Genomic DNA, 24,375 nt, shown 5'->3' with positions numbered 1-24,375 from the left:
GAAAATATATATTGAGGTGGGGGAAATATATACCAGGAAGGGGCCCAGGATGGTGACATACTGGATATACCAGGATGTGAGACATTACTACATAATGAAGTGGGATGGGAAGCAACATGTACAGTATGTCTCTATAGGATCTATAATTCTACACGGGCCAAACATCTGATCAACCTGCAGGGGGGGACCAGGTCCAAATTTTGCAAAGGGGCTTATCCAAATCCAGTTATGCTACTGGCCATAGAATTACCTTGTGATGACTGATAAATACGTCAACCGCTTCGAAGTAATTGTTATATCCCTCTATCTCTGTGTATCTTTCTATTTTATATATACGGTATAGTAGTTAGGAATAATACAGTGACCATTTAGAACCTTGCAATTGTAATTTGTTTTTCTAGTTTTTGGTATTTTCAGCCTGTATTTGATTTGAGCCAAATTCTTCCTTCAATATAGATATTTTTTTAGTCTATTTTATATGCGCTTGCTAGTAGCTAGTACTTGTTTTTCTGTTCACTAGATTTTATGTTCTAGATGTTTTCAGATAATTCATCAATTGCGACTTTTTAACCTTTACGTCCGGTACGTCCTTTGTCGCCTATCTCCGGTTACCATGGGCTCCGACGGGGAGCCCGCTATAATTCCCATACATATCTGCTCATCTGATCAGCAGACATGTGTGGTTAACAGGCGCAAGTCAATCAGAGATCTGCCCGCACCTATTAACCCTTTAGATTGCACTTTTAAACACTGACATTGCAATTTAAATGGCCACAGCAGGGACTGTGTTTCCCCCCGCCATCGGTGGCCCCCTGACATGATCAAGTGGTGCCAATGTGTTGTCATGGCAGCTGATGAGTCCTGACGCTGCCACGACTCACTTCCTGTGAGAGCCGTCAGAGCGACGGCACTCATAGGAGATGAGCATTTCTGCTGATCAGAGCGATGCTGTGGAGTTATAAAGTCTCCTAGGGGACTAGAAAAAATAAAAAAGGTAAAATGTAAAAAACAGTTAAAAAATTATGAAAAGAACTAAAAAGTTCAAATCACCCCCCTGTTGCCCCATTGAAAATAAAACTGTTAAAAAAAATTAAAAATACACATATTTGATATCACCGCATTCATAAATGCCCGATCTATCAAAATATAAAATCGATGAATATCATTGATACACGGCATGGCGTGAAAAATTTTCCAAATGCCAAAATTATGTTTTTTGGTCTCATTTTTTTAAAAATGCAATGACAGGCAATCAAAACATTGCATCATCCAGAAAATAGCATAATTAATAATGCCAGCTCAAGATGCAAAAAATAAACTGTCACTGAGCCCCAGATTCCGAAAAATGAGAATGCTACCGGTCTTGGAAATGGTGACAAAAGCATTACTCTTTCTTTGACAAACTTCAGAATTTGTTTTTCACCCTTTAGATAAAAGTATACATGTTTGGTATCTACAAACTCATACAGACCCGAGGCATCATACTGACAAGTCAGTTTTTACCATATAGTGAATGTGGTAAATAAAATACCCCCAAAACAATCGTTCAATTGCATTTTTTTTGCAATTTCACCGCACTTGGATTTTTTTTACCATTTTGAAGTAAACTATATGGTGAAAATTTTCAAAAGTACAACTCGTCCTGCAAAAAACTAGCCCTTATTTGGCAATATTGACAGAAAATTAAAAAAAGTTATGGCTCTCGGAAGAAGGGGAGGAAAAGACAAAAAAGAAAAATGGAAAATCGCCCGTGGGTTGGTTTAAAAAGTTGCAAATATATTTTTTAGAATACTACTGCAGTCCCTCCAGAAGTAATTTTATGTATTCTTGAAATTTTGTCACAAATTATGCAACATTTTAGTTGAATATGCAACCCTTTTTTCTCAAAAAAATGTTTTTAAAACATGTAGAACATTTTTTTATTTTGCGCATAATTCGTGTCCTATTTTGAAGAATGACAACAAATACCCAAGGGTAAAGATAAAGAAAAGTAACCACATGTTTATGGTCATAATATTCTGGGAGAGAGGAAAGAATAGAAGAAATATACAGTATTCGGCAGGAGCAAATATCCCGCTACCATAGAAGAATGGAACACACATACAGTATTACTTTGCTAATAACTTTGTAGTGTGAGCTTAGGTTTTTTTTTAGTTTTTTTAAATCGTTATTTCTTCAGGCTCATTCCACAGAAATTTTATGTTTTTACAATGTTATTTCCTCTTGTTACTATTGGATTATGTGGTTGTATCCAGTGATTAGTGCTCTTTACCTTGGTATATTATACAGATTAACCTCTATATAGATTGACCTTTTGTATCCGAAGGTTAAGAGATAATGTTCTCTGTTGTATCCCGTACATAAGACTTTCTATGTTGAACCAGAATAATAATAGAAATATTGTACATTATGGATTACATTTATTTGTGTATTCTTATTATTTTTGCTGTTGCTTGACAGCGTTATCACCTGGAAGCAAATGAAGTCTATATTGCAGGGTTATGAGAATGGCAGTGGCTCTAGGCCATTGGTAAAGCTTAGCTTTTCTACTCAGACACCTGTAATTAGTTTTCTTTGTATGCCAGATATTGGTTCTCCATTCGTATACAAGGTTCTCTGAGGTCATTCACACAACTATCGGAGCTTTATTTTCTTTAGTGATTTAAGGGAACAATAGTTATTGGAAAGGGAAAGGCTGTTGTTGGTGGCCCCATTTATTAGAAAATAATACAGTATGTCACATTTAGCTTTGTACGGCACATTCATTATCTGAAACCAGTTTCCGGCCTAATCTATAGAATTGTTCAGCCTTCAATCTTTAGTAGAATCTTATACCACCTTGTACCTAGTATTCAACCTTCATGTTTAGGAATGCATCAAGAACTGTATGTGGAAATTGTAATAACTGCAATACGCCAATATATTATGCAGGGGGTTTGAAAATAACCTAGATGGTTGTTTTCGGTTATGTTCATGAATTTGTCACAGTAAAGGGCGCTTTACACGCTGCGACATCGCTAGCGATGTCGCTAGCGATCGCACCCGCCCCTGTCGTTTGTGCGTCACAGGCAAATTGCTGCCCATGGCAAACAATATTGCTGGTACGCATCACACATACTTACCTTCCTAGCAATGTCGCTGTGGGCGGCAAACAACCTCTTTAAGGGAGCGGTTCATGCGGCATCACAGCGACGTCAATCAGCGGGCCACCAATAGAAGCGGAGGGGCGGAGAGCAGCCGCATTAACGACATGCCCAACTCGTTGCCGGAGGACGCAGGAACGCTGTTGTTTGTCATTTCCGGGGTGTCACACATAGCGATGTGTGCTGCCTCAGGAACGATGAACAACCTGCGTCCAGCACCAGCAACGATATTTTGGAAATGAATGATGTGTCAACGATCAACGATTAGGTGAGTATTTTTGATCGTTAGCGGACGCTCATAGATGGCACACGCAACGACGTCGCTAACGAGGCCGGACGTGCGTCACGAATTCCGTGACCCCAACGATATCTCGTTAGCAATATCGTTGCGTGTAAAGTGGCCTTTATTCCTGCGACTGAAAATCAGGAGATGTAATCCGGTCAATATCTGAGGGTCAGAAATCCAGGAGAGCACATATTATGTTCAGGGAGAAAACAGTGATGTGGTCAGGTAACGGTCCAAGGTCAATAGGCAGGAGGTCATGACTGGAGCAAGGAGAAAAGTCAAATAACAATCCGGGGTTAGAACACAAAGATCAGAACACTAGCAGAGACAACACTAGAAACATAAAGTACAACTATGAAAGGTCTGGGCAAGCATTTGTCAGTAAGGCTTTGTGCGCACGTTGCATTCTATTCCGCAGCGTGTAAGTCACTGCCTGTGCGTCTCAGAACGCTGCTGTATTCTTGTAGAATTCATGCGTTCTGGAAGCTTGCTCTGCCATAGACAGAGTGGGAAAAGCATCCAGAACGCACATTTTTGACCGTGCGGTCTTACTCGACTCTGCAGCATCCCCATAGACTGACAGCAGAGCCGAGTGGGACCGCACTGTCAAAAAGAGCATGGCTGGCTGCGAGACAAAGCCGCGCGATCAGAATGAACTCAGATGAACTTCACCCGACTTCATTGTGATTGCGGGACTGTGCATGTGCGGGATGTGCGTGTGCCGCGGCTTGATTTGCTGTCACACGTGAAGGACTCACCTGTGATCACAAATCCCCTGAGTGACTGCAGTGAGCCACGCGATCAGCTGTGCTTTCACTCAGGTTACTCGGGACCATAGCTGCAGTCCTCCACCTGAGAGCGGTGGCCGCGAGTAACCTCAGTGACAGCACAGCTGATCGCGTGACTCACTTCAGTTGCTGCATTGAGCTCACAGGAGTGTTCTACTGCCGCTCCTGACAGCTTCCGATGCAGCAGAGCTGAAAGCATCGTGGGACCTTGCATGGATTACGTCGGACCTGGAGGTGTTTTGAGGGGTTAATAAAGTGTTGATAGAGGGTGTTTTTTTTTGTCTTTCATTACAAATAAAGGATTTTTTGGATGTGTGTGTTTATTTTCTTTAACTTACAGGTTAATCATGGAAGGTATCTCGGGGAGATGCCTTCCATAATTAACCTAGGACTTAGTGGGCTGCCATTAACTCCTTATTACCCCGTTTGCCACTGCACCAGGGCAATTTGGGATGTGCCGGGTAGAGTCCTGGGACTGTCGCATCTAATGAATGCGGCAATTCTGGGTGGCTGCTGGCTGATATTGTTAGGTTTGGGGGCTCCCCATAACGTGGAGCTCCCCATCCTGAGAATACCAGCCTTCAACCGTGTGGCTTTACCCTTTCTGGTATCCAAATTGGGGGGGACCGCACATCGTTTATTTTTTTAATTATCTATTTATTTTTTTTACTGCTCGATATAGACATGGCCACCGGCGGCTGTGATTGGTTGCAGTGAGACAGCTTTCACTCAGCGTGGATGCCTGTCGGACTGCAACCAATCATAGGCGCCGGTGGGTGTGGAAAGCAGGGAATATGAGATGGATTAATGAGCGGCCGGCATTTTCAAAAGAAGAAAAGCCGCCACAGTGTGAACGCCGTGCAGCGCCGCGTCAGTGATCGTGGATCGGTGATGACCAGTCATGTGTCTATTTACTCATTGGCTACAAACTGGTCACATGGCTGACGTCATGCTAGGTCCTGTCAGTGCATCTCTCTGGTAAGCGGTGCTTGTTTGAGCATGTTCTTTTACCGGTGAGATGCTCTGGCACATGGTCGGCTTCCCCGACTGAGTAAGCAGCAGCTGCGTGCTGTAAGCGGTGATGTCACCGCTGACAGACGGGTAACCATAGACGCGGTGCTCCGATCACGTGATTCCCGGTGCCGCAATTCACCGGCTGTGGCATGCATGGACGCTCTTTACAGAGTCAGCCCACATGCAAGGACTAGATGCCACACCTTGTGAATTGCGGCACTGGGAATCACGGGATCGAAGCACCATTGCTATGGTAACCCGTCTATCAGCAGTGACGTCACCGCTTACAGCACGCTGCAACTGCTCACTCACTGAGTGATTAGACTGCACGGGAAGCAGCAGCGTTCTTCCTCCCATGCAGTGCTGTCTGATGTAGCAGAGCTGCATGGGTTGAAGGAGAAAGAAGACAGAGGGAGGGGTGAGAGGGAGTAATAAACATGGAGTCTCTAAGTGTGTCTGTGTATTTATTTCTATTAAAATATTTTTTCTCTGTGTGGTGTCTTTTTGTTTAACCCTTTATTGGAGATTCTTAATGGCCGGGTCAAACTTGCCTGACATTAAGAATCTCTGGCTTAATACTAGCTAGTAAAACAAAGCTAGTATTAACCCATTATTACCCAGCAAGCCACCCAGTTTCAGGGCTGCTGAAAGAGTTGGATACAGCGCCAGATGATGGCGCTTCTATGAAAGCGCCATTTTCTGGGGTGGCTGCGGACTGCAATTCGCAGCAGAGGGGCCCAGAAACCTCGGGCCAACCTGTGCTGAAGATTCCAATCCCCAGCTGCCTAGTTGTACCTGGCTGGACACAAAAATGTGGCGAAGCCCACGTCATTTTTTTTTTTAATTATTTCATGAAATTCATGAAATAATTAAAAAAAGGGCTTCCCTTTATTTTTAGTTCCCAGCCGGGTACAAATAAGCCGCTGGGGGTTGGGGGCAGCCGTACCTGACTGCTATACCTGTCTAGCATACAAAAATATGGCGAAGCCCACGTCATTTTTTTTTTAGTTTTTTGGCAAAAAAAGTAAAAAATGCTTCCCTGGTTTTTTCCATTGCCAGTGAAAGTCACACCAAGCAGTGGGGGTTAGCAGCCAGTAACTGCTTGGATAACCCTTAGCTAGCAATACAAAAAATGCAGTGGGAGCCCATAAATTTTTTTTAATTATTTATTTAAATAACTAAAAAAAATGGGCTTCCCTGTATTTTGATTGCCTGACATCACAGTACTGTAAAAATACATCATTAAAAAAAATGACGCAGTGCTCCATGGTATTTTTGATTCTCAGCGCAGATAGAGCAGACAGCTACGGGTTGCCACCCCCATCTGCCTGGCGTTACCTTGGCTGGCAATCAAAATACAGGGAAGCCCATTCATTTTTTTATTTAAAAAAATAGTTAAAAAAAAAAAATGATGTGTGGTCCCCCCACTTTTGATAGCCAGCTAGGCTAAAGCAGACCGCTGTAGCCTGAAAACCACAGCTGGCAGCTTTACCGTGGTTGGTGATCCAATGTGGAGGTCACCCCAGGCTCTTTTTTATAATTGTTTTATAAATAATAATAATTGCAAAAAAAAAGTAGGGTCTCCCCCAAATTAGATCACCAGCCAAGGTAAAGCGGACAGCTGTGGTCTGGTATTCTCAGGGTGGGAAGGTCCATAGTTATTGGCCATTCACAGCCTAAAAATAGCAGGCCGCAGGCGCCCCAGAAGTGGCGCATCCACTAAATGCGCCAATCCTGGCACTTCACCCCAGCTCATCCCGTGCCCTGGTGCAGTGGCAAACGGGGTAATAAATGGGGTTCATACTAGCTGTAAGGTCACCTGACATCAAGCCCAGCAGTTTGTGATGTCATGGAGTCTATCAGATACCCGACATCACAAAATGTCAGTACTAACAAAAAAAATAGACAAAAAAAAATGTATTTGAAAAAACACTCCCCAAAACATTCCCTCTTTCACCAATTTATTGTAAGGAAAAAAAAATAAGGGTTTCACGACGACTCTGGACCATCTAGAATATGGGGGGACACGCTCAGGGAACGTATCCCCCATGTTTTAGGAGTGCAGACCCTCCATGTGAGGAGTGTGGGTGCAATGAATCTGCACCCACTCTCCCCGGTTCCACAGCAGCAGAGTCCATGTTGCAACTGTTGCTACCAAAGCTGCAATGCCCTGCTCATGAGGTAAGGGCATACCTAATCAGGAGAACTATACTAAATTTGCTAATAAAGGTATGTCCTAATATTATTACTATTCCACCTACTATATATTTTGGATAGGATCTTGGAGATTGAATACCCCTTTAAGTCCAGTTATCCAGCTGAATGAATACTAAACAACAGAGCTCGCTATTTAGACATGTTTTCTTGTGGCGTATAACGGACTCTCATGTTTGGTAGTCGTTCAGAAGGGCAACTATAAAATCAAATACCTCCATTTGGAAATGTAGTTTAGCTCTCCTGATCAACTATGTTCCTTACCTCATGAGCAGGTATTGCAGTAGCTTACAGATGCATGGTTACCGCCACTCACTGTGTCTGAACACAGGAAGCTGAGCTGACAGCCGCTCTGTGCATGCGGCAGCGTCCATTGTGAAGGAGGGGGCCGCGGGTGATCAACGCTGCACAGGTACCATGAAACACCGGGGAACACCGGTGGGGTTATAGGGGGTGACCTGGCAGGGCCTGGGGAGGAGTTTTCTGTCGCATGTGTCATGGCACTTTGGCGACACCGGGGAACCGGAGGGGACCAAGGAGAAGATTTATCTCCCATCTGAGATGTTTGTTCATGCCAGATGGGAGATAAATAATTTTTTACAGGCACTGTCATTTACTGTAACGTGATCATCGGTATACGGTGTATACCGGTGATCACGTGAGCGGGGACCGGAAAAACCGGCCTGAATCATGATCTCCAGGGTCTCAGCTACCCCCTGAAACCCCGGAGATTTTCTGACGCTGGGGGGCGCTATTCACTTATTTCTGCCTGCTGTTTTTAAACGGCAGATCAGAATAAGGCTACATTCACACGACCGATCCGATTTTGCGGTCCACAAAAAACGGTCCGTTTTTTCTCACGGATGCATCTGTGTGGCATTCGTTTCCGTTCCGTCTATGGTCCGTATGTCATCCGTTTGTCATCAGTGTGCCTTCCATTTTTTTGCGTACTGCAAAAAAACTGAAGGAGGGAAAATACATAAATTTACCCAGGATCCATACCTTCAACCTACATGAGGCGGTCACATGTTCACTCTAGTGCCATTTTCTACTGCTTTTCACAGCGTAGAGCGCTCTGGTGATTTTCTTGTGCTTGTACACTTCATATCAGTCTTTTCTGTCATTATAATGTCCAGCTCTCCTGCATTTTGTAATTTTGCACCCTTTGGTGCCTTTCATGTGGCACTAAGGGGTGCTTAGCCTTGTATTTAGCCCAAAAAAAAAATAAATAAAAAAAAAAAAATGACATGGGGTTCCCCCTATTTTTGATAGCCAGCTAGGGTAAAGCATACGGCTGCAGCCTGCAGACCACAGCTGGCAGCTTCACCTTGGCTGGTAATCCAAAACTGAGGGCACCCCACGCTGTTATTTTAAATTAAATAAATAAATAATTAAAAAAAAAAACATGTGTGGGTCCCCCCAAAATTGGATCACCAGCCAAGGTAAAGCGAACAGCTGGGGTCTGATATTCTCAGACTAGGGAGGTCCATGGTTATTGGACTCTCCTCAGCCTAAAAATAGCAGGCCGCAGCCGTCCCAGAAGTGGCACATCCATTAGATGTGCCAATCCTAGTGCTTTGCTCCAGCTCATCCTGTTGCCCTGGTGCGGTGGCAAACGGGGTAATATATGGGGTTAATACCAGATGTGTAATGTCACCTGGCATCAAGCCCTGGTGTTCGTGATGTCAGGCGTCTATCAAATACCCGACATCATTAACGCAGTCAGTACTAAAAAAAAATAGACAACAAACACATTTTTATTTGAAAAAACTTTCCCCAAAACATTCCCTCTTTCACCAATTTATTAGAAAGAAAAACAAATCCAGGTCTTGTGTAATCCAAGGGACGATCCTTATCATAGTCAATGTCCCAGTCAATGAAAAACAGAATGTTCCATATTGGCTGGGAGAGCAATGCAGTAAAGTGAGCTAACATCAATAGGTCAGCCCAGGTCACTGCAGGGCATGACAAGTGCTGCTGTCAGGAGGCTAGCGAGGTACATTACCTGCGTTGATCGCTGCACTCCTGATAGCAGAGCTGTCACTGAGTTCAATGACCGCCGCCTTCACAACCAAGTATCGCTGGTGCCTGTGACATCACCGCTAGTCACAGTCTCGGGTCGGCAGCGAGAGGAGATGTGACAAGCGGCAGCCATGTAAGACAGTGACAGCGCTGACGTCGGGAGGGCAGGACTTCATTACCGCAGGTAAGGAACTTCACTAACCTCCTGACGGCAGCGCTTGTCATCCTCGCGGCTGCTGTCACTGCAGTGTGGGCAGCTGTGGACACCGAACAATGCAGGCAGCTGTGGACACTGCTGAGCGGGCAGCCGCGGGGCTGGAGCTGGGGCTGGAGCGGGACACAGACTGCAGCGGCACCCGACGGAAGTCACACGGAAGTGCTTCTGTGTGGCTTTCGGGGATGTTTGCACACGTAGCCAGGGTAAACATCGGGTTACAAAGCAAAGCGCTTTGCTTGGATACCCGATATTTACCCTGGTTACCAGCTTACCGCAGGCTGCCAGCAATGGCTCCCTGCACACGTAGCTGTAAAAAGCCACACTTTTGTTGATCGAACCGTTCTCGAATGCTACTCGAACTGTCGAGCTTTAAGGAAAAGACTCGAGTTCGCCGAGCCACTCGAACACCCCCCAAAATCACTTGAACATGAAATTGGCGAACCTCGAGCCTCGAACATCGCTCATCTCTACTGAGGACTCCTAAGCTGAGAAAGCGGACAGCGCCAGTTAGGAGACTCCAGGTCCATTACCCGGCAGAGACCTGGAATGGGAGTGGTGGCTAGCCGGGATGAAGTACAGAGCCCTGCAGCTTCAGGTGGCAGAATAATGGGTCTCAAGAGCTCCACAAACAAGGAGGGGGGACCACCACACAAAATCACAGGGGGAGAAAGCCCACAAGCTGCTCTACAGAATTTAACCTCTGCCCTGCCTGGAAACAAATGGAGTAATTGCAGAATATGAAAGAACTGTGAGTAAACAAAATCTGAAACCCGCAACCCAGTGACTCTGACTCTATTTGTCATCGCCTTGTGATCCAGCGATTCCCACTTCCCCGTTCTCCCTCCCGGGGGGCGCTCCACCTGTGGGGAGTGATATTTTCCCGGCTGCACCCCAACATCTCACGCGGCGAGGTACCATGCAGCGGCGGCCTTATCCCTGGCCGCACACCACAGATGGCGTTGTTGACATCATCCGTTTCACTCCTGGAGGAGGAAAGGTCGGAGGAAGGGTCCGCAGCGGAGGAAGCCGGGACCCCAGTCACCACTGTAACCGGTGACTACCTCTCCAGGACAATCCTTGCTAACCCCTTTTACTGTGCACCACGGGGCCACGGAACAGGGTCAGGCCACGACTTCTACAAACCACTGGCCCGACGACGGGTATACTGGGTACGGAGGAAAACTCTTACCTTGAACTCCGTGGGGTGTCACATATACACAGAGACAGCAAATGTAGAAATTAAATTCTCCATCTTCTCACCTGTGATCATATTCTCACTTGCAAAAGAATTGGAGCACAGTTTATTGACAAGTGTCATTAGCATATTGCATCCAATGCTCTCATATCAGATGCTATAGATTCAAGTGCCACTCCAGTGCTGAAAAAAAAATGCTGGGGTAGTACTTTTATAAAGAGTTTTCTAGGTAGTAAGTTTTAGTAAACGCTCAATTAAAAAAAAAAAAGAGTTTTCCCACTTTTGCATGCATTTCCACAATGCATGTGTGTTGCCCTGGGTTATGGGGTACTCGGTCCCGGGCAGTGTATATCTGGGGAATTTCACTTTGGTGGCCGTTGCCCGGTTCGTGCCCTGGGTATCTTTTTGAAAATGGGAAATATTTACAGGGGATTACAGTAGTGTTCACACGTGACCCCAATTGCGGTGTTGCGCTATGTGGATGGAGCCGCTGCTGCACAATGTCCACTACTGGGGCTGGTGTTAATGGCAGCTTGGATGTTATACCCTCCGCAAGCAGGGACGGGCCCCAGAGGGTAGGTGAAATGACATGTGTAGGAAGAAGGTAGCCCACACAAGGGGTTCAGTGCAACTGGTTCTTTACTCACTTTCTGGTGGTAACTGGTCACCCGAGGCAAGCTGGTTTCACCTTCAGGTCCCCTTTGTCCCAGTGCCAGTTTAATAATCTGGTGCCTTCTTCCCTTGCACCTGTCTCTGGTTGGTGGGTCCCCGTGGCATAGAGCAACTGGGGGTCCCCGGCCAGTGGTTTTCCACTGCATTATTTATGACGGTAGCGTGAACCCTGTGGGGTTGGAGTCTCTGGTCCTGTCCCTGGTTCTCCCTTTGCTACTGAGTCTCGGATTTCTAAAGTCAACGAGGTCCTTGATGGTCCCCTCGCTGTGCAGGTGTTATCAGTCCTGCCTGGAGCTTCTGCCTGACCTAGGGTCCTGTATCCCATGGTGCGTAGTTCTGGGAGTACTCCACCGACAACTACCTTCCTGGGCCCCAGGTTACTGTTCACTCCAAGTCAGTGCGTCTGCTCACTTTCACAGTCACCTCTAGACTCCTACTGTCTTTCTTACTGTCCACAGTCTGCCCCTCCCATCTGGTCAACTAGTGGACTGGACTGGCTCCACCTGTAGGCAGCCATCCATTGGTCCGGCTCTAGCTGTGTACCATTCTATGGGGGATTGTTGGGGAAAAACTGGGATTTTGTGAAGTGTTTGTGTGTGACCGGCACTGGTCTTCCGCGGCCCTAGGGGGTAGGCCCCGCATCCTGGTGAGGATGCAGAACCTTGTAACTCCCTGATGGCTTCAGGGGCGCTACACATGTTAGGGTCTACTTTTATCTCTACAAGAACAGTAACATTTTTTCATAGTTCAAGTTAGTGAATATCCTAGCTGCTTGGCTTTCATGCATAAATGTAGCAGATATCTTCTAACATATAAAATCAGGTATCTATGACTTCAGATTGGTAAAAGAGAGGAATACTTCTGGGTAAAACTGCACTTTACGTTAAAGGGGTTATCATATCGGGAATGCTCCTTTTCCATATACTCTATTAAGCAATAGGGATAACATTAAGGGAACATCTACTAATGAAAATGGGAAGCTGCATTGTCTTGCAGTTGTAATATCAATATAATAACTGTGTTACCATCAGTTTGTGAATAGTTAATACCTAGATATTTACATGCACATATTTTTTTATCTAGGTGACATACCAACCACACGATGGATTATGAACTTTGATAAAGACCTTTTAGATGGGCTTGTTCTCGCTGCTCAGGTGGCAGCATATTGTCCATATCTTGTGAGTACCCATTTCCCTACAGTCGGCCCTGTACATTCTGTTCTTTGGAGGACTTCGTAATAGTCATGTTTTATTTGTTTTCAGATCTCCACTCACTTTACAAATATGTATACCAACCCTGAGACTCCGGAGCAGTGCCTACACAATTGCCTGATTCTAGTCAATGCATTCCGGGCTGTAAGTCTTAACATCGATATTCAGGTGATTTTCTTAATTCATTTCCACAATATATTAATCCTCTTTGTTGTTGGGATTGCCGGTGATTTAGATTCCAAGGTTGTTTTTTTGTTCTGCTTTACAACATTACGCTGATTGTTATCGAAAAATGACTGCACAGAGGTACTTTACCGAGCTCCAAGGAAACCATTTGACCCTCTTGCCCACGTTACTAAAATCTGAACGCTGAATGTTCCAGCAATACTAATTTCTCCAGGTGCTGGAAAAACATTAACATTACATTAGTAGATCTTCATAAACATTTGTCTTCCTTTCCTTACATTGTACTGGTATATTATCTGCTTTATATGCTATGTTCCATGTCAAATAATAAAGCGAATCTGTCACCATATTATTTTTGTACTTCTAAAGGCTGCTTTACACCAGACAATCTATCGTGCGATAGATCGTCGGGGTCACGGTTTTTGTGACGCACATCCGACATCGCTGGCGATGCTGGCCTGTGTGACACCTCCTAGCGACGCAGTATCGCTCACAAATCGTGAGTCGTGTACTGCTCGCTAGGTTCCATAATATCGTTTAATTTAGTTGTTGATCGTTTCCGGGGTAGCACACGCCGCTCCGTGTGACACCCCGGGAACGATGAACAGCAGCTCACCTGCGTCACGCGGCCGCCGCCGGCTATGTGAAGGAAGGAGGTGGGCGGGATGTTTACGTCCCGCTCATCTCCGCCCCTCCGCTTCCATTGGCTGGCGGCCGTGTGACGTCGCTGCGACGCCGAACGTCCCTCCCACTCCAGGAAGTGGACGTTCGCCGCCCACAGCGTGGTCTGGTCGCACAAGAGGTAAGTACGTGTGACAGGGGTTACTGACTTTGTGCGACACGGGCAGCAATTTGCCCGTGACGCAAAAAGGACGGGGGCGGGTACGATCGATTGTGAAATTGCACAATCGGTCGTACCGTGTAAAGCAGCCTTTAAGGTAAGCAGAGAATAATGACACCTATCCCGGGTAATTACAGTGCCCACCTCTCCCTGGCTGCTACCGTCCCTGTCTGCCATTGTGCTTCTGTATACTTCAGGGTGGCAGAAGGAGTTGAGAAGGGGTGGTGGAATCACTTTCTAATGAATTATAGCAGACATATAACTATTAGTCCATTGCATTCTTCTTAGATGTTATTATGCAAATGGTGTAGTATTTGCCAGGTGGATCTTTCACTATTTTAGACTGCACTAGAGTTGAGCAAAGTGATTTGCAGTGCCATGGCCCGGTATTTACATTGGTACTCTGCGGTAATTGGACCAGGGTCCTGAGAACTCTTTCAGTCGGCATCTGTTATATTATGATGCTGGATAAGGCCTATTTATTGTATCCAAGGTGCCAACATTCCGATGCCAGCTGAGGAAGTTGTCAGGACACTGATCCAACTGCCGCACAGTACTGATAGGAAAGCCGGACTAGAGTCCTTTTTGTGTAAGTTTACAGTGCACCTAGACAGTAATGTCATGTCTGTATTACTAATAATGTTTACATCTAACAAATGAGACCATATGGGTGTCCTCTTTCTTATACCTCATTTATTGACATTATTATAGATTAATAACAAAAAATATTTTACAATAATAATAATTACATGCATCCACATTGCTCTGTAAAGTCTGTATTCTCAGTACAAGTGTGGCGCCCCTGAGGGTCCAGCCGCCACAGAGGTACTGCACCTCAACCAGAGGTGTGATACCCCATTCCTGGTAAAGAGGAGCACACAGACCACAGTACACACACACTCTTAGTAGAGCTACACTCCATCAGGCTGTGGTTAGGGCGAGTTGCATCTTAGGGAGAGCACAGTTCCGGAGCTAGTCTGGAGGTGGAGTTAGTTAGTGGGTGGACACTTAGAACGGAGTGCAGAAAATGTAACTAGATAGAAGGAGTTGGAGTTAGGAGGAGAACGAAGGAAGAAGCGGAGGGTAGAGGTTCCGAAGACTGGCGCCGGAGGAGCTCGTCCTTGGACAAGAAAGAAGGGGTCCTAGAGTCAAGGGAAGTGAGTGATCCACCCATGGGCTCACATCCACATCAGATACACCAGTGTGGAGGGACTTGGCTGTTAAAGGGATCGGCCCCTAGACTAGTGGAGAACTACAAGGCTCAGCAAGCAAAACAGGAGGTTGATGTAACTTCAAGTACCGAAACCACAACCACACGCAAATCCACTTTGTGTGAGACGCAGAGCAGGAGGGAGAAGCCAGAGTAGGAAGAAGACCAGGAAAGGACACAGAAAGGTACACCAGTCTTGTGCCTCCGAATTACCCTGGGATCGACTGGATTCCATCACCACAGAACTCAGCACTCCAAGGGCAGCATCTGACCGGCCGTGATAAACTGGAACTGGCAACTGTGAGTAAAGAACTTGTGACTGCACCCTGCTGTGTCCTGGACTCATTGCCTGCGCCGCCAGCCCCACACTATTCCGACATTCCACTGGCTGAAAATTGCCTACGGTTGCAATGGGGTCCCAGCTCTACATGTGGAGATCTGTACCATCTCAGATGCATCACCATCTGCCCCAGTGCTGCCATCTAAGCAGCGTCAGTCATACTTGGCCGAATACCACAGGTGGCGTCACGAAGCATCATCCCATGTAAATATTCCCTCAGCTCATTTTACAAAAGCCACCGCCAGGGTCACGGAGTCAGGCCCTGCAGTTGTGACATCTCAGAACAGAACTGCGGCCCGGTTCCGAGTGCCCCCACGGCCCTGGTAGGGCGTGTCACAAGTACCCTCTGAATTATAAAATGCTGTGGAATATGTTGGTGCTATACAAATAGAATTATTATTCTTAGCTGCTGTCATGCCTCAAGGCTCCATCCGGCGACCCTGTGCTGTATGACCGACTTTCTTCTCTACTGAGGCACAGCTGTCTCTGTCTGAATATTAATTATCTCTTATCTTTTGTTTCATTCTTTTTGGCAACAGGCGTTTACACTGATTATTTAGTCTGTCCTATCACATTCCGGGTACGGCTATTTTTACCTTCCCGATCTTGGTCTTCACTGCTGGCTAAATTCCTGTGTGGATCCTGCCTAGAGGTTCCAGTCTCATTGTCATGGATTTATTGCCTGCAGATGGAGACCAGCTTTGGATATTCTATTAATTGGCTCTCTTGTCTACCTACACCTTTCTTTCCTCTACATTAACTTTGTAGTAGGTGAATCTTTCTTACCTCAATTATTTTTCCTTTTTCCACTTATGCACCTTTTTTGTTTCCACACCCTGGAACTTCTCCTATCTCTGTACATTTTCCCTAGTTAGAGCTATAGTGCTCTGGTACTTCCCTGGTTCCGTAGGGGGTACATGATATACTCAACAGCTTATTAGACAGCCAGGTCCAAGTTGTGCTCTCCTTGTATTGTGCGTAGGGTTATCCCAGTCTGTGTGAGGCCATCAGGGACTGTGCAGCTAGGAATATTAGTCTATAGAGCAACCGGTTGGTTCAGGTGTAGTTTATTTGAGATAGGAAATAAAGCCTATGCTGGAAACATCCTCATCACAACAGGTGCTTAATTAGGGCCATACATAGCAAAATGGGCCTTACAGTACAAAATACTATAGAGCTTTTCAATGTGGTGCATCATTCACTATTGTTGTCAAGAGTCAGACTGACCAATATTTGCTTACCCATCTAATTAACCAGCCTTTTTAACAGTTATGTTGGTGGATGAAAGCATGCAATGATGTTTAAAAAGAAAGTTATATCTTCTATAGATCAATGGCAAAGGTAAAATAAATTACAATTAGCTCATAGTGAGTAAAGAAAAGTTGCAATACTAATTTTATGTCACACTGACTTCAACAACTGTCATGATAGAATCAGTTCTTGTTCAGATTGCAGATTCTGACACTCTGCCTGGGAGATTCTCTGGTGTCTGGGAACAACGAGGGCAGACTCAAATGTCGATCTGCTGTGTGCTGATTCATGGGCAGGTTAGCAAGAGTTAATCTCTGCTAGTCTGCTTGTTTATTTCCTTTGATCAGCTGTTGTGAGGGAGCCAATCACATCTGCTCCCCACATATATATACTGGCTGGGTCCTTCCTCCTATGCCAGCTATAACCTATTGTCTTAGTTGGCGTGGTGTGATGTGGTCTCCCAGGCTATCTCGTGCTTGTAGTTCTTGTTGCTTTGAGCAGTTTTCGACTTTACCCAAGTTGTCTTTTCTACTTTCCTTCCTGCCCTTGTTTTCCTCCTGCATCTCATATTTTTCTATCCTGTGTGTGTGAGTGTGTGTGTGTGTGTGTGTGCATTGTGTCAAAGTTTTGGTTTTCTCTTGTGTGTGTTCATCTGTGTTTAACATTACACTCCTGCCCCGTCCTTCCCTGGTGAGAGGGGGAGGGAGGAAATAAGATTAGGTCTGGTCAGGATCAGAGCCAGGAACGGGACTCAGGTGTCTCCGCCATTAAGAGTATCCCTGAGATTAGGGAAAGCACAGGGCCCCCCAGCATGAGGGACAGCATGGGGGCCCCTATCCAACACTATCCAACAAGTCACATTGTGACATTTTACTAATCAAGAACCCCCCCATTTTGACATTGACCAGATCCTCCATTGGTCTCTATGTACTAGTCCTATATCAACACCCCAGTGTGCAAGGAAATGACCACACAGTCAAACTGGAGATCTGTTTCAGCCACTGGCTAAGTGTAATTTCCCAGCATTTCCTGTATCAGAAACTGGAAACTCAATAACAATGGAATAGGAGTGTCATGCACGGAGTGGGGAAATGTCCGTACACACCTATGGATGTCTGGTGCACTACACAACACACAACGTACAAGGGGGACACTTTAACAATGGTGAGCCTTGGCGCTAGGGAAGGGAAAAATGGAACAACTCCTGCACTCACCAGCAGATGTACCCTGCACTTCCTAATGCATGCTACACGGGTCCTTTCACCCCGTCACCAAGCAGGATACCTAGAACCCTCGCAAGCCCTGAACTCACCCTTACTAGTGAGATGACCAGCAAGAGCACTAATTTCACCACTGCACTAATCAACATAAAAGGAAGGAAGACAGACAGGGGAAAAATTATACCAACAAACACTTCATGGCTGCAGACAGACTCCGAGACTGCAGATGGCTGGGCACCAGGCAGAACCCCAGCAGCTCCTTCCACCCAGACGGCCTGAACAAAACTGAATTCTTTCATGATCCAGGACCAGTATTCCCTGCTCTAGAGTTTCCCAGACCGGGCCTGGTCATGACAGGGGTTAACTCCCATCATCCTTGTTCCAGTTTCAGGAGACACTATATCTGGGTGCTGCACCAGCATTCCAGTGCTAGTTATAGTTTTACTCTGCAGCCTGTAACTGTCTCTGTTGAGATTTCCTGTTGGATCTGACTACTTCTTACTGTGCCCTGACCTGTACCCTCCCCCGATCGTCCGTCTGTCCCAGTCTCTGACTTCCCGCTCCTGTCATTTGTTTACCCATCCTGGTTCATCCTCCTTCCTGTGTTTGTGTCTTCTCACCCTCCGGCCTTGTCTTCTGTTCCCTGTGCCCTTTGTGTTTCCCTCTGCATACCTGATCTCCTGGCATCCAACCTCAGTTTTGTTTTCTGACCTGATCTTGATCCTCCCTCTGCAGTGACTTGACTTTCAGACTAGACCCTGACTGCTTGACTATTCTATTGCCCCCTGGTGGTTCACCTGTGAACTGTCTGCTGAAGTTACTCTGCTGTACTTCAGCCTCCTTTCTGTTACAGTGTTACTTTGACTCTCCTTCACTACTCTGCTGCCACCTATTGTGGAATACGCTGTACTACTTCTTACCAGTTCTTTGTACAGCGTGACAAATTCTTTCACCAGCAAAGGTTCATGAGTATTGCAACTATTTGTAGGGGATTTGCATGATCACAGAGCAGCTGCATCTGAAATGGAGTGGAAGAAAGCTGCTGGCAACAAATCTGATATGAACCCTTAATACACCAAATAAAAAGAAAACACTTTTAATATTAAGAGTCTCAGAGCACTGTGAGTCTCCCAGCTTGAACTGTCACAAGTCTCTAAATGCTGAGAAATCACTGTGACAGTACTCCCCCTTTAACATGGGACCTCAGGACCCTCAAGACTCAGTTTATCCGGAAAACACATGTGGATTCTAATGTGAACTGATCTCCAAAGTTACCATTAACGCACACCGGTGATGGTGGTAATGATGTTGGCTCTGGAGACACAATACATCTCCTGAGTGACAACCTTTAAACGTTATGGGCATTTAGTGCTCTGGGTAGCGTCGGCTGAATGGCAATAGGGTTAACAATGTCTGCCATAAACCGATTTCAGTTATATTTAGATTAGAGGATCACTTGAAAACCAGAAAAAACTCTCTAAAACGTCACTTTTATTAATACTGTTAAAATACTAAAATAGTACTGATTTCTGGAATAATATCCAGAAGTAAGGACATCAACAAGTCGTGCTTAGTGATAACTGAATAAGGTCTTGAAGGAGGACAGGGGACAAGGGGTGTGCACCGCCTACTGTATTGAATTATAATGCTGATAATTATGAGGATGAGATAGGGGGTCTGATAATCCCTGATGTTATTCCCTACCTAACAACGGAGGTCAAAAATACCTTGATTTTTTGGGTGCCCCCCGTTCCTCGGCGGCTAGCCCTATCTGCCCCTGTAACTGCTCCTGACCCTAGCCCACCACCAAGTGAATTGTGCAGCGGTGCATAACAGTCATGTGTCATAAGTCATAAACAATTACGAAAATGAACCCAAATCTCATGTGCAAATTAAGGGTTTCAATTCACAGTTTTACAAAATACCTATATGGCTATGAAACTGGGAAGATACATGAAATTAAGGGTCTAGGCAAAAGATGATGGACCTGTGGTCCTAGTACTTATCCTGCCAGGACTAACTTGATCCCGACGCGTTTCCCCCCAACGTCTTGGGGTTCATCAGGGGATATAGATATATCAAATTATCTCTAATCTGTTTAGGCCATCAATCTCCTCGTTGTTTGTATTCTCCATAAAATGAAGGTCCTATGTGGTCCTTATGTGGGTCCAGTTGATACTCTGTACCCCCCCAATAGGTGCTGGATTTACAATGAAAAATCCTTCCACCGGTACCAGAAAGGCTCTCTAGGCAGTAGGTGTCTGTGATGACAGCCTTTCACCGTGGCATCAGGTCCACAATGTTAACAATGTCTGCTACACGATACAGACCTTGAACTCAGAGCCCCTTCCACTTGATATTTTTTGTGGACGCCCACACGTAATCATTCACACACAGGTCCGGACCTCAACATTACCATGCCTGCATTTGTTGGAAACAGGTAACCTCTCAGAAGGACTGACATCAGAGGAATCACGACTAGACTGCACAACCTTATGACCACACCCCTTCGACCACCTCTCCGGGGGGTCTAGAATTAACCTGAGGAGTGGGAAGGTTAACACCGCTTCTCTCGTTAGATACTTCAGTAGGAAAGATGGGTGTTATGCAGAAAATATACACGCTCTGTTCACCTCCCTCCACACAAACAGGGGGATGCTGCTTTTTAATAAATGTTACTTGTTTGGGTATGGATGGACAAACCCTAATATTATGACCCTTATAACCATAGTAGAAGCAAGCCCTCATCCCACAGCAAACCGCAAATGACATACTAGTAGGAGGGACCCCCACCAACTGTTTGGATTCATCAAGATACACCAGTGGGACCTGAAGAACTACCGGGGACCAGGTCATGGTTGATCTCTCTCTGAGGCATCTAACCACCCTAATAGCAACGGCCATGGCGGCCTCCAGTGACTTTGGAGCAGCATATTGAACTAGAGAATCCCTCAGCCTATCAGACAAACCCTGACAGAACTGACTCATGAGAGCAGTATCATTCTGTTGGCTGTTTGTGGCCCAAATTCGGAACTCAGAGCAGTTCTCCACAGCTGGCTATGCCCCCTGATGAAGCCTACGGAGTTGGTCTCAGCTAGGGAGGCACCATCAGGATCACCAAAGACCAGAGACAAAGCTGTAAAAAACTCAGCCACCCACCATAATACCAGAGAATTGGTTAGCAAAGAGAACGCCCAGGATTGGGGATCTTCCCGCAACAGGGAGGCTACAATCCCCACTCGCTGTTCCTCAGTCCCTGAGGAACAAGGGCAGAACTTGAAGTGTAACTTACAAGCTTCCCTCTATGTAACTAATTTATCCCTCCCTCCAAAAAAACTGTCTGGGAGTGCTATCTTGGATTCTGGCTGAGTCTGGGCATGAGCCGTGACCAGAATCCCAGAAATTTGTCACAACTGCTGCAGCACCTGAGAACACAGATAGGTAACGTCCTGCGAGAGGGTCTGCATTAGGTGTACAGTAAGTCTATATATATGTCTGTATACACAAAGTGACAATTGCGCTCAGACCTAAAGACGTCTGGTGCACAACACACAACATACAAGGGGGACACTGGGGACACTTTAAAACAGTGGGCCTTGGTAATAGGGAGGAGGAAGATGGGACACCTCCTGCACTCACCAGTAGCTGTACCCTATACTCCCTAACCAACCCTATACGGGTTATTTCACCCCGTCGCTGAGCAGGATACATAGACCCCTCGCAAACCCTGAACTCACCCTTACTACTGAGATGGCAGACAGACGCACTAATCCCACTATTGCACTAATCAATATGAAAGGAGAGAAGACAGACAATGGAAAAAGGATACCAACACAAATTTCAAGGCTGCAGCCAGACTCTGAGGCTGCAGAAGGCTGGGCACCAAAACTGATATTAACCCTTAATATACCAAAGGATTAGAAAACATGTTTAATATTGATTCTTCAGAGCACTTTGAAACTCCAGACTCGAACCTCTCAGAAGTCTCTAAATGCTGAGAGACCATCGTGACATGGAAAGGCGAGGATTGTTGATTTGATTGTTGCTACTTTTTTTTTTTTAACCCATTCTGAGCAATATGTAAAAAAAAATATAAAAAAAATACTCTTGGGACAACTGGTATGTTTTAAACCACTATCATTTTGTTTGGATATACGGTAATTTTTACACTAATATCTGTAAGCTTGATACATTGATATTTATTATTATATTAATGATTTATTTATCTTATTATTTTGAAAAGTGAATAAACTATTCGGGTAGGTTGTAAGATTTTGATTTAGAGTTGATGCTCCTTATAGGATACAGGTAGATACAGTGGGCAATGTATTAAGGTTTTCATGTCACTAATAGAGGACATATACATTTTATCCTATAGGCCACAGATCTATGTGATCCAAATCCAGTAACAATGCTAATGCTGTGTGTATATCTGCATGAAAAACTTCCTTTCTATGTGCCTAAGAAAACAATTACATTTGATGGAGCTCTTCACCAAACGATTTCACGCCAGGTAACTAAGTGTCTATTGTTAAGGCATTTTCTGTGCGTTTTCGTAACCATTTCCTAAGTGCACCATTATTTGACTGCTCACAGAGTAAAATCTTTTAGTTTGAAGTGAATATTCTGAATAATGGCCAGTAATTTAAATGGACAATTACTGTGATAAGGGCAGCAGCTAACAGAAATACAGAGGAATCTGGATAAAGTTGCATTTGGAGCTTGTTACTTGTTGAGGTTTACAGGTCTCTTTACCACTTACGAATCCATATAAAAAAAAAGAGACTTGTCCGACATAGCCCAAATATGTATCCAAATTTTCTTTATGCGCTTTAGGATACCTCTAGATACACGACTTTTCTTGTAAATTCTATGTTGCATAAAATGGTAAAATTACGCCGTTCTGTTGATTTTGCAATCCCTACACTTGAATTTTCTATCACGTGATAGAAACCACTATTGATAAAATAATGTCTCTTGCAGGTTTTGCATTATTGTGCTTTCCCGGTGCTTTCAAAGAGATTCTTTGCAGCTTCATTTAAAGGTTTTCTGTTAGAATTCTTCCTGCCTGTTATATGTGGTTTTGTTACTTGGCATCATACGCTAAAAAACAAAGCAAATAATATAAAAGAATAAACATAAAGAAAAACAACAAAAAGATTTGTGCAGAACTCATGCAGAAACAGCCATGGGATGTGTCGTCTGGGATCAAGTCCAGTAATTTGACTTTTGACCGCAGACAGTACAGATTTTTCTCACTATTTTGATTTAGAATGTTCACTTGGAACCTGACTGACTCGGAAATAGAGATAGAAAGCCTTTCAAGGGGTCAAGACTTCCAATTTCCAGACATGACACATTCATTTTGTCAAAAGCCTCATTTTTCCTTTCACTCAGGACTCACCACTGTTACAGTAGATGTTAAAAAATAAAGCACTCGCAGACCCCCATTGATATTTAGCCATTTATCTCCAGTCAGTGAAGCAGCCTTTACTTTCATAAACAAAAACAAACAGACAAGAAAAAAACACAAATTTAGGCCACACAATCATTATAGAAAAATGTACTGGAATTACAATCTATCATATCTCTGTATGTGATGGATAAGGTCAACACCTTCTTTAAGTAGCAGATATAAAATGCACTGCATTTAAAGGGGCTATCCCACTGTTATGTTTACAGTTTCCCACCACTCCACCGTGCAGGTCACTTCCAATTGCTGCTGCCACCTGACCACATGCAAAGAATGATGTAGGGAGGCATAATATATGTGTGACGCCCTGGCCTATCAGGTCGTCACAGGGTATTGTGCAATCTGCCCTTCTGCACAGTATCCACATCCTCCTTGGTTACGGGTCCCTGACCTTTGGTGTTGCTAAGTACAAGCTAATTAAAATCCTAGGAACACTCTGCACCACAACCACCAGACACACCAATGGGTAGCCTGAAGGGAATAGGGCTGCCCACTTGGGGGGTTGGTTAGGGAGGGTAGGAGTGTCAGGAGCAGGCAGTTGAGGAGAGACTCTCAAGCTGAGAGGTTGGGAAGCAGGGCTCCTTGAGACTACTAGGTGGCAGTCGTTGCTCTGGGCCTGGTAGGAGCTGGAATCCCGGTCGCAGGGGATCGTGATAAGGGGCACGGAACTGCCGAGGAGGGCACCCGGCGGCCTTGTGCCATCTCCGGGCAGGGGCCAAGGCACGACGGGGTACGTGGACCCTAGGCCAGGAAGTAGCTTCACGCGTCCTGGTAATTCACCCAACGAGGACGAAGTCTTCAGGAATCGTCCTCCATCCGCTCCAAAATCGGGGTACTAGCGCAACGAGGGGGATTGGACTTTCCCTATACACAGTCCAGAAAATCCCAAGTGTGAACCCTGAGAGCAAGCTCACTCCGTTAGCCATACGGGTGAGCCGGACACGATTAGTTCTATACTACAGGGGCCAAACAGTAAAGAAGGTGCCAAGGGAAAGGTCACAGGCAAACAAGCAACAATGGGCACGGGATCCAGGCGTGTTCCCTCCCTGCTGCAGCGGTGCTCATAATTTTGGTTTACAAGTTGTCGGT

At 45.3% G+C, this 24,375-nt stretch overlaps 1 protein-coding gene across 1 annotated transcript in view; it reads left to right on the top strand.

Moving 5' to 3' along the window:
* Nucleotides 1-24,375, top strand: part of CFAP47 (cilia and flagella associated protein 47) — a 1,094,449-nt gene that overhangs the window by 336,957 nt on the left and 733,117 nt on the right. Inside the window, 3 exon segments of the mRNA XM_075333814.1 lie at nucleotides 12,635-12,732; nucleotides 12,817-12,933; nucleotides 22,192-22,326. Coding sequence (XP_075189929.1) covers nucleotides 12,635-12,732; nucleotides 12,817-12,933; nucleotides 22,192-22,326 — 350 coding nt within the window.

Source organism: Anomaloglossus baeobatrachus, chromosome 2, assembly GCF_048569485.1.
Source record: "Anomaloglossus baeobatrachus isolate aAnoBae1 chromosome 2, aAnoBae1.hap1, whole genome shotgun sequence".
Classification (NCBI taxonomy): Eukaryota; Metazoa; Chordata; class Amphibia; order Anura; family Aromobatidae; genus Anomaloglossus; species Anomaloglossus baeobatrachus.
This window is presented reverse-complemented; position numbering and strand designations above follow the sequence as displayed.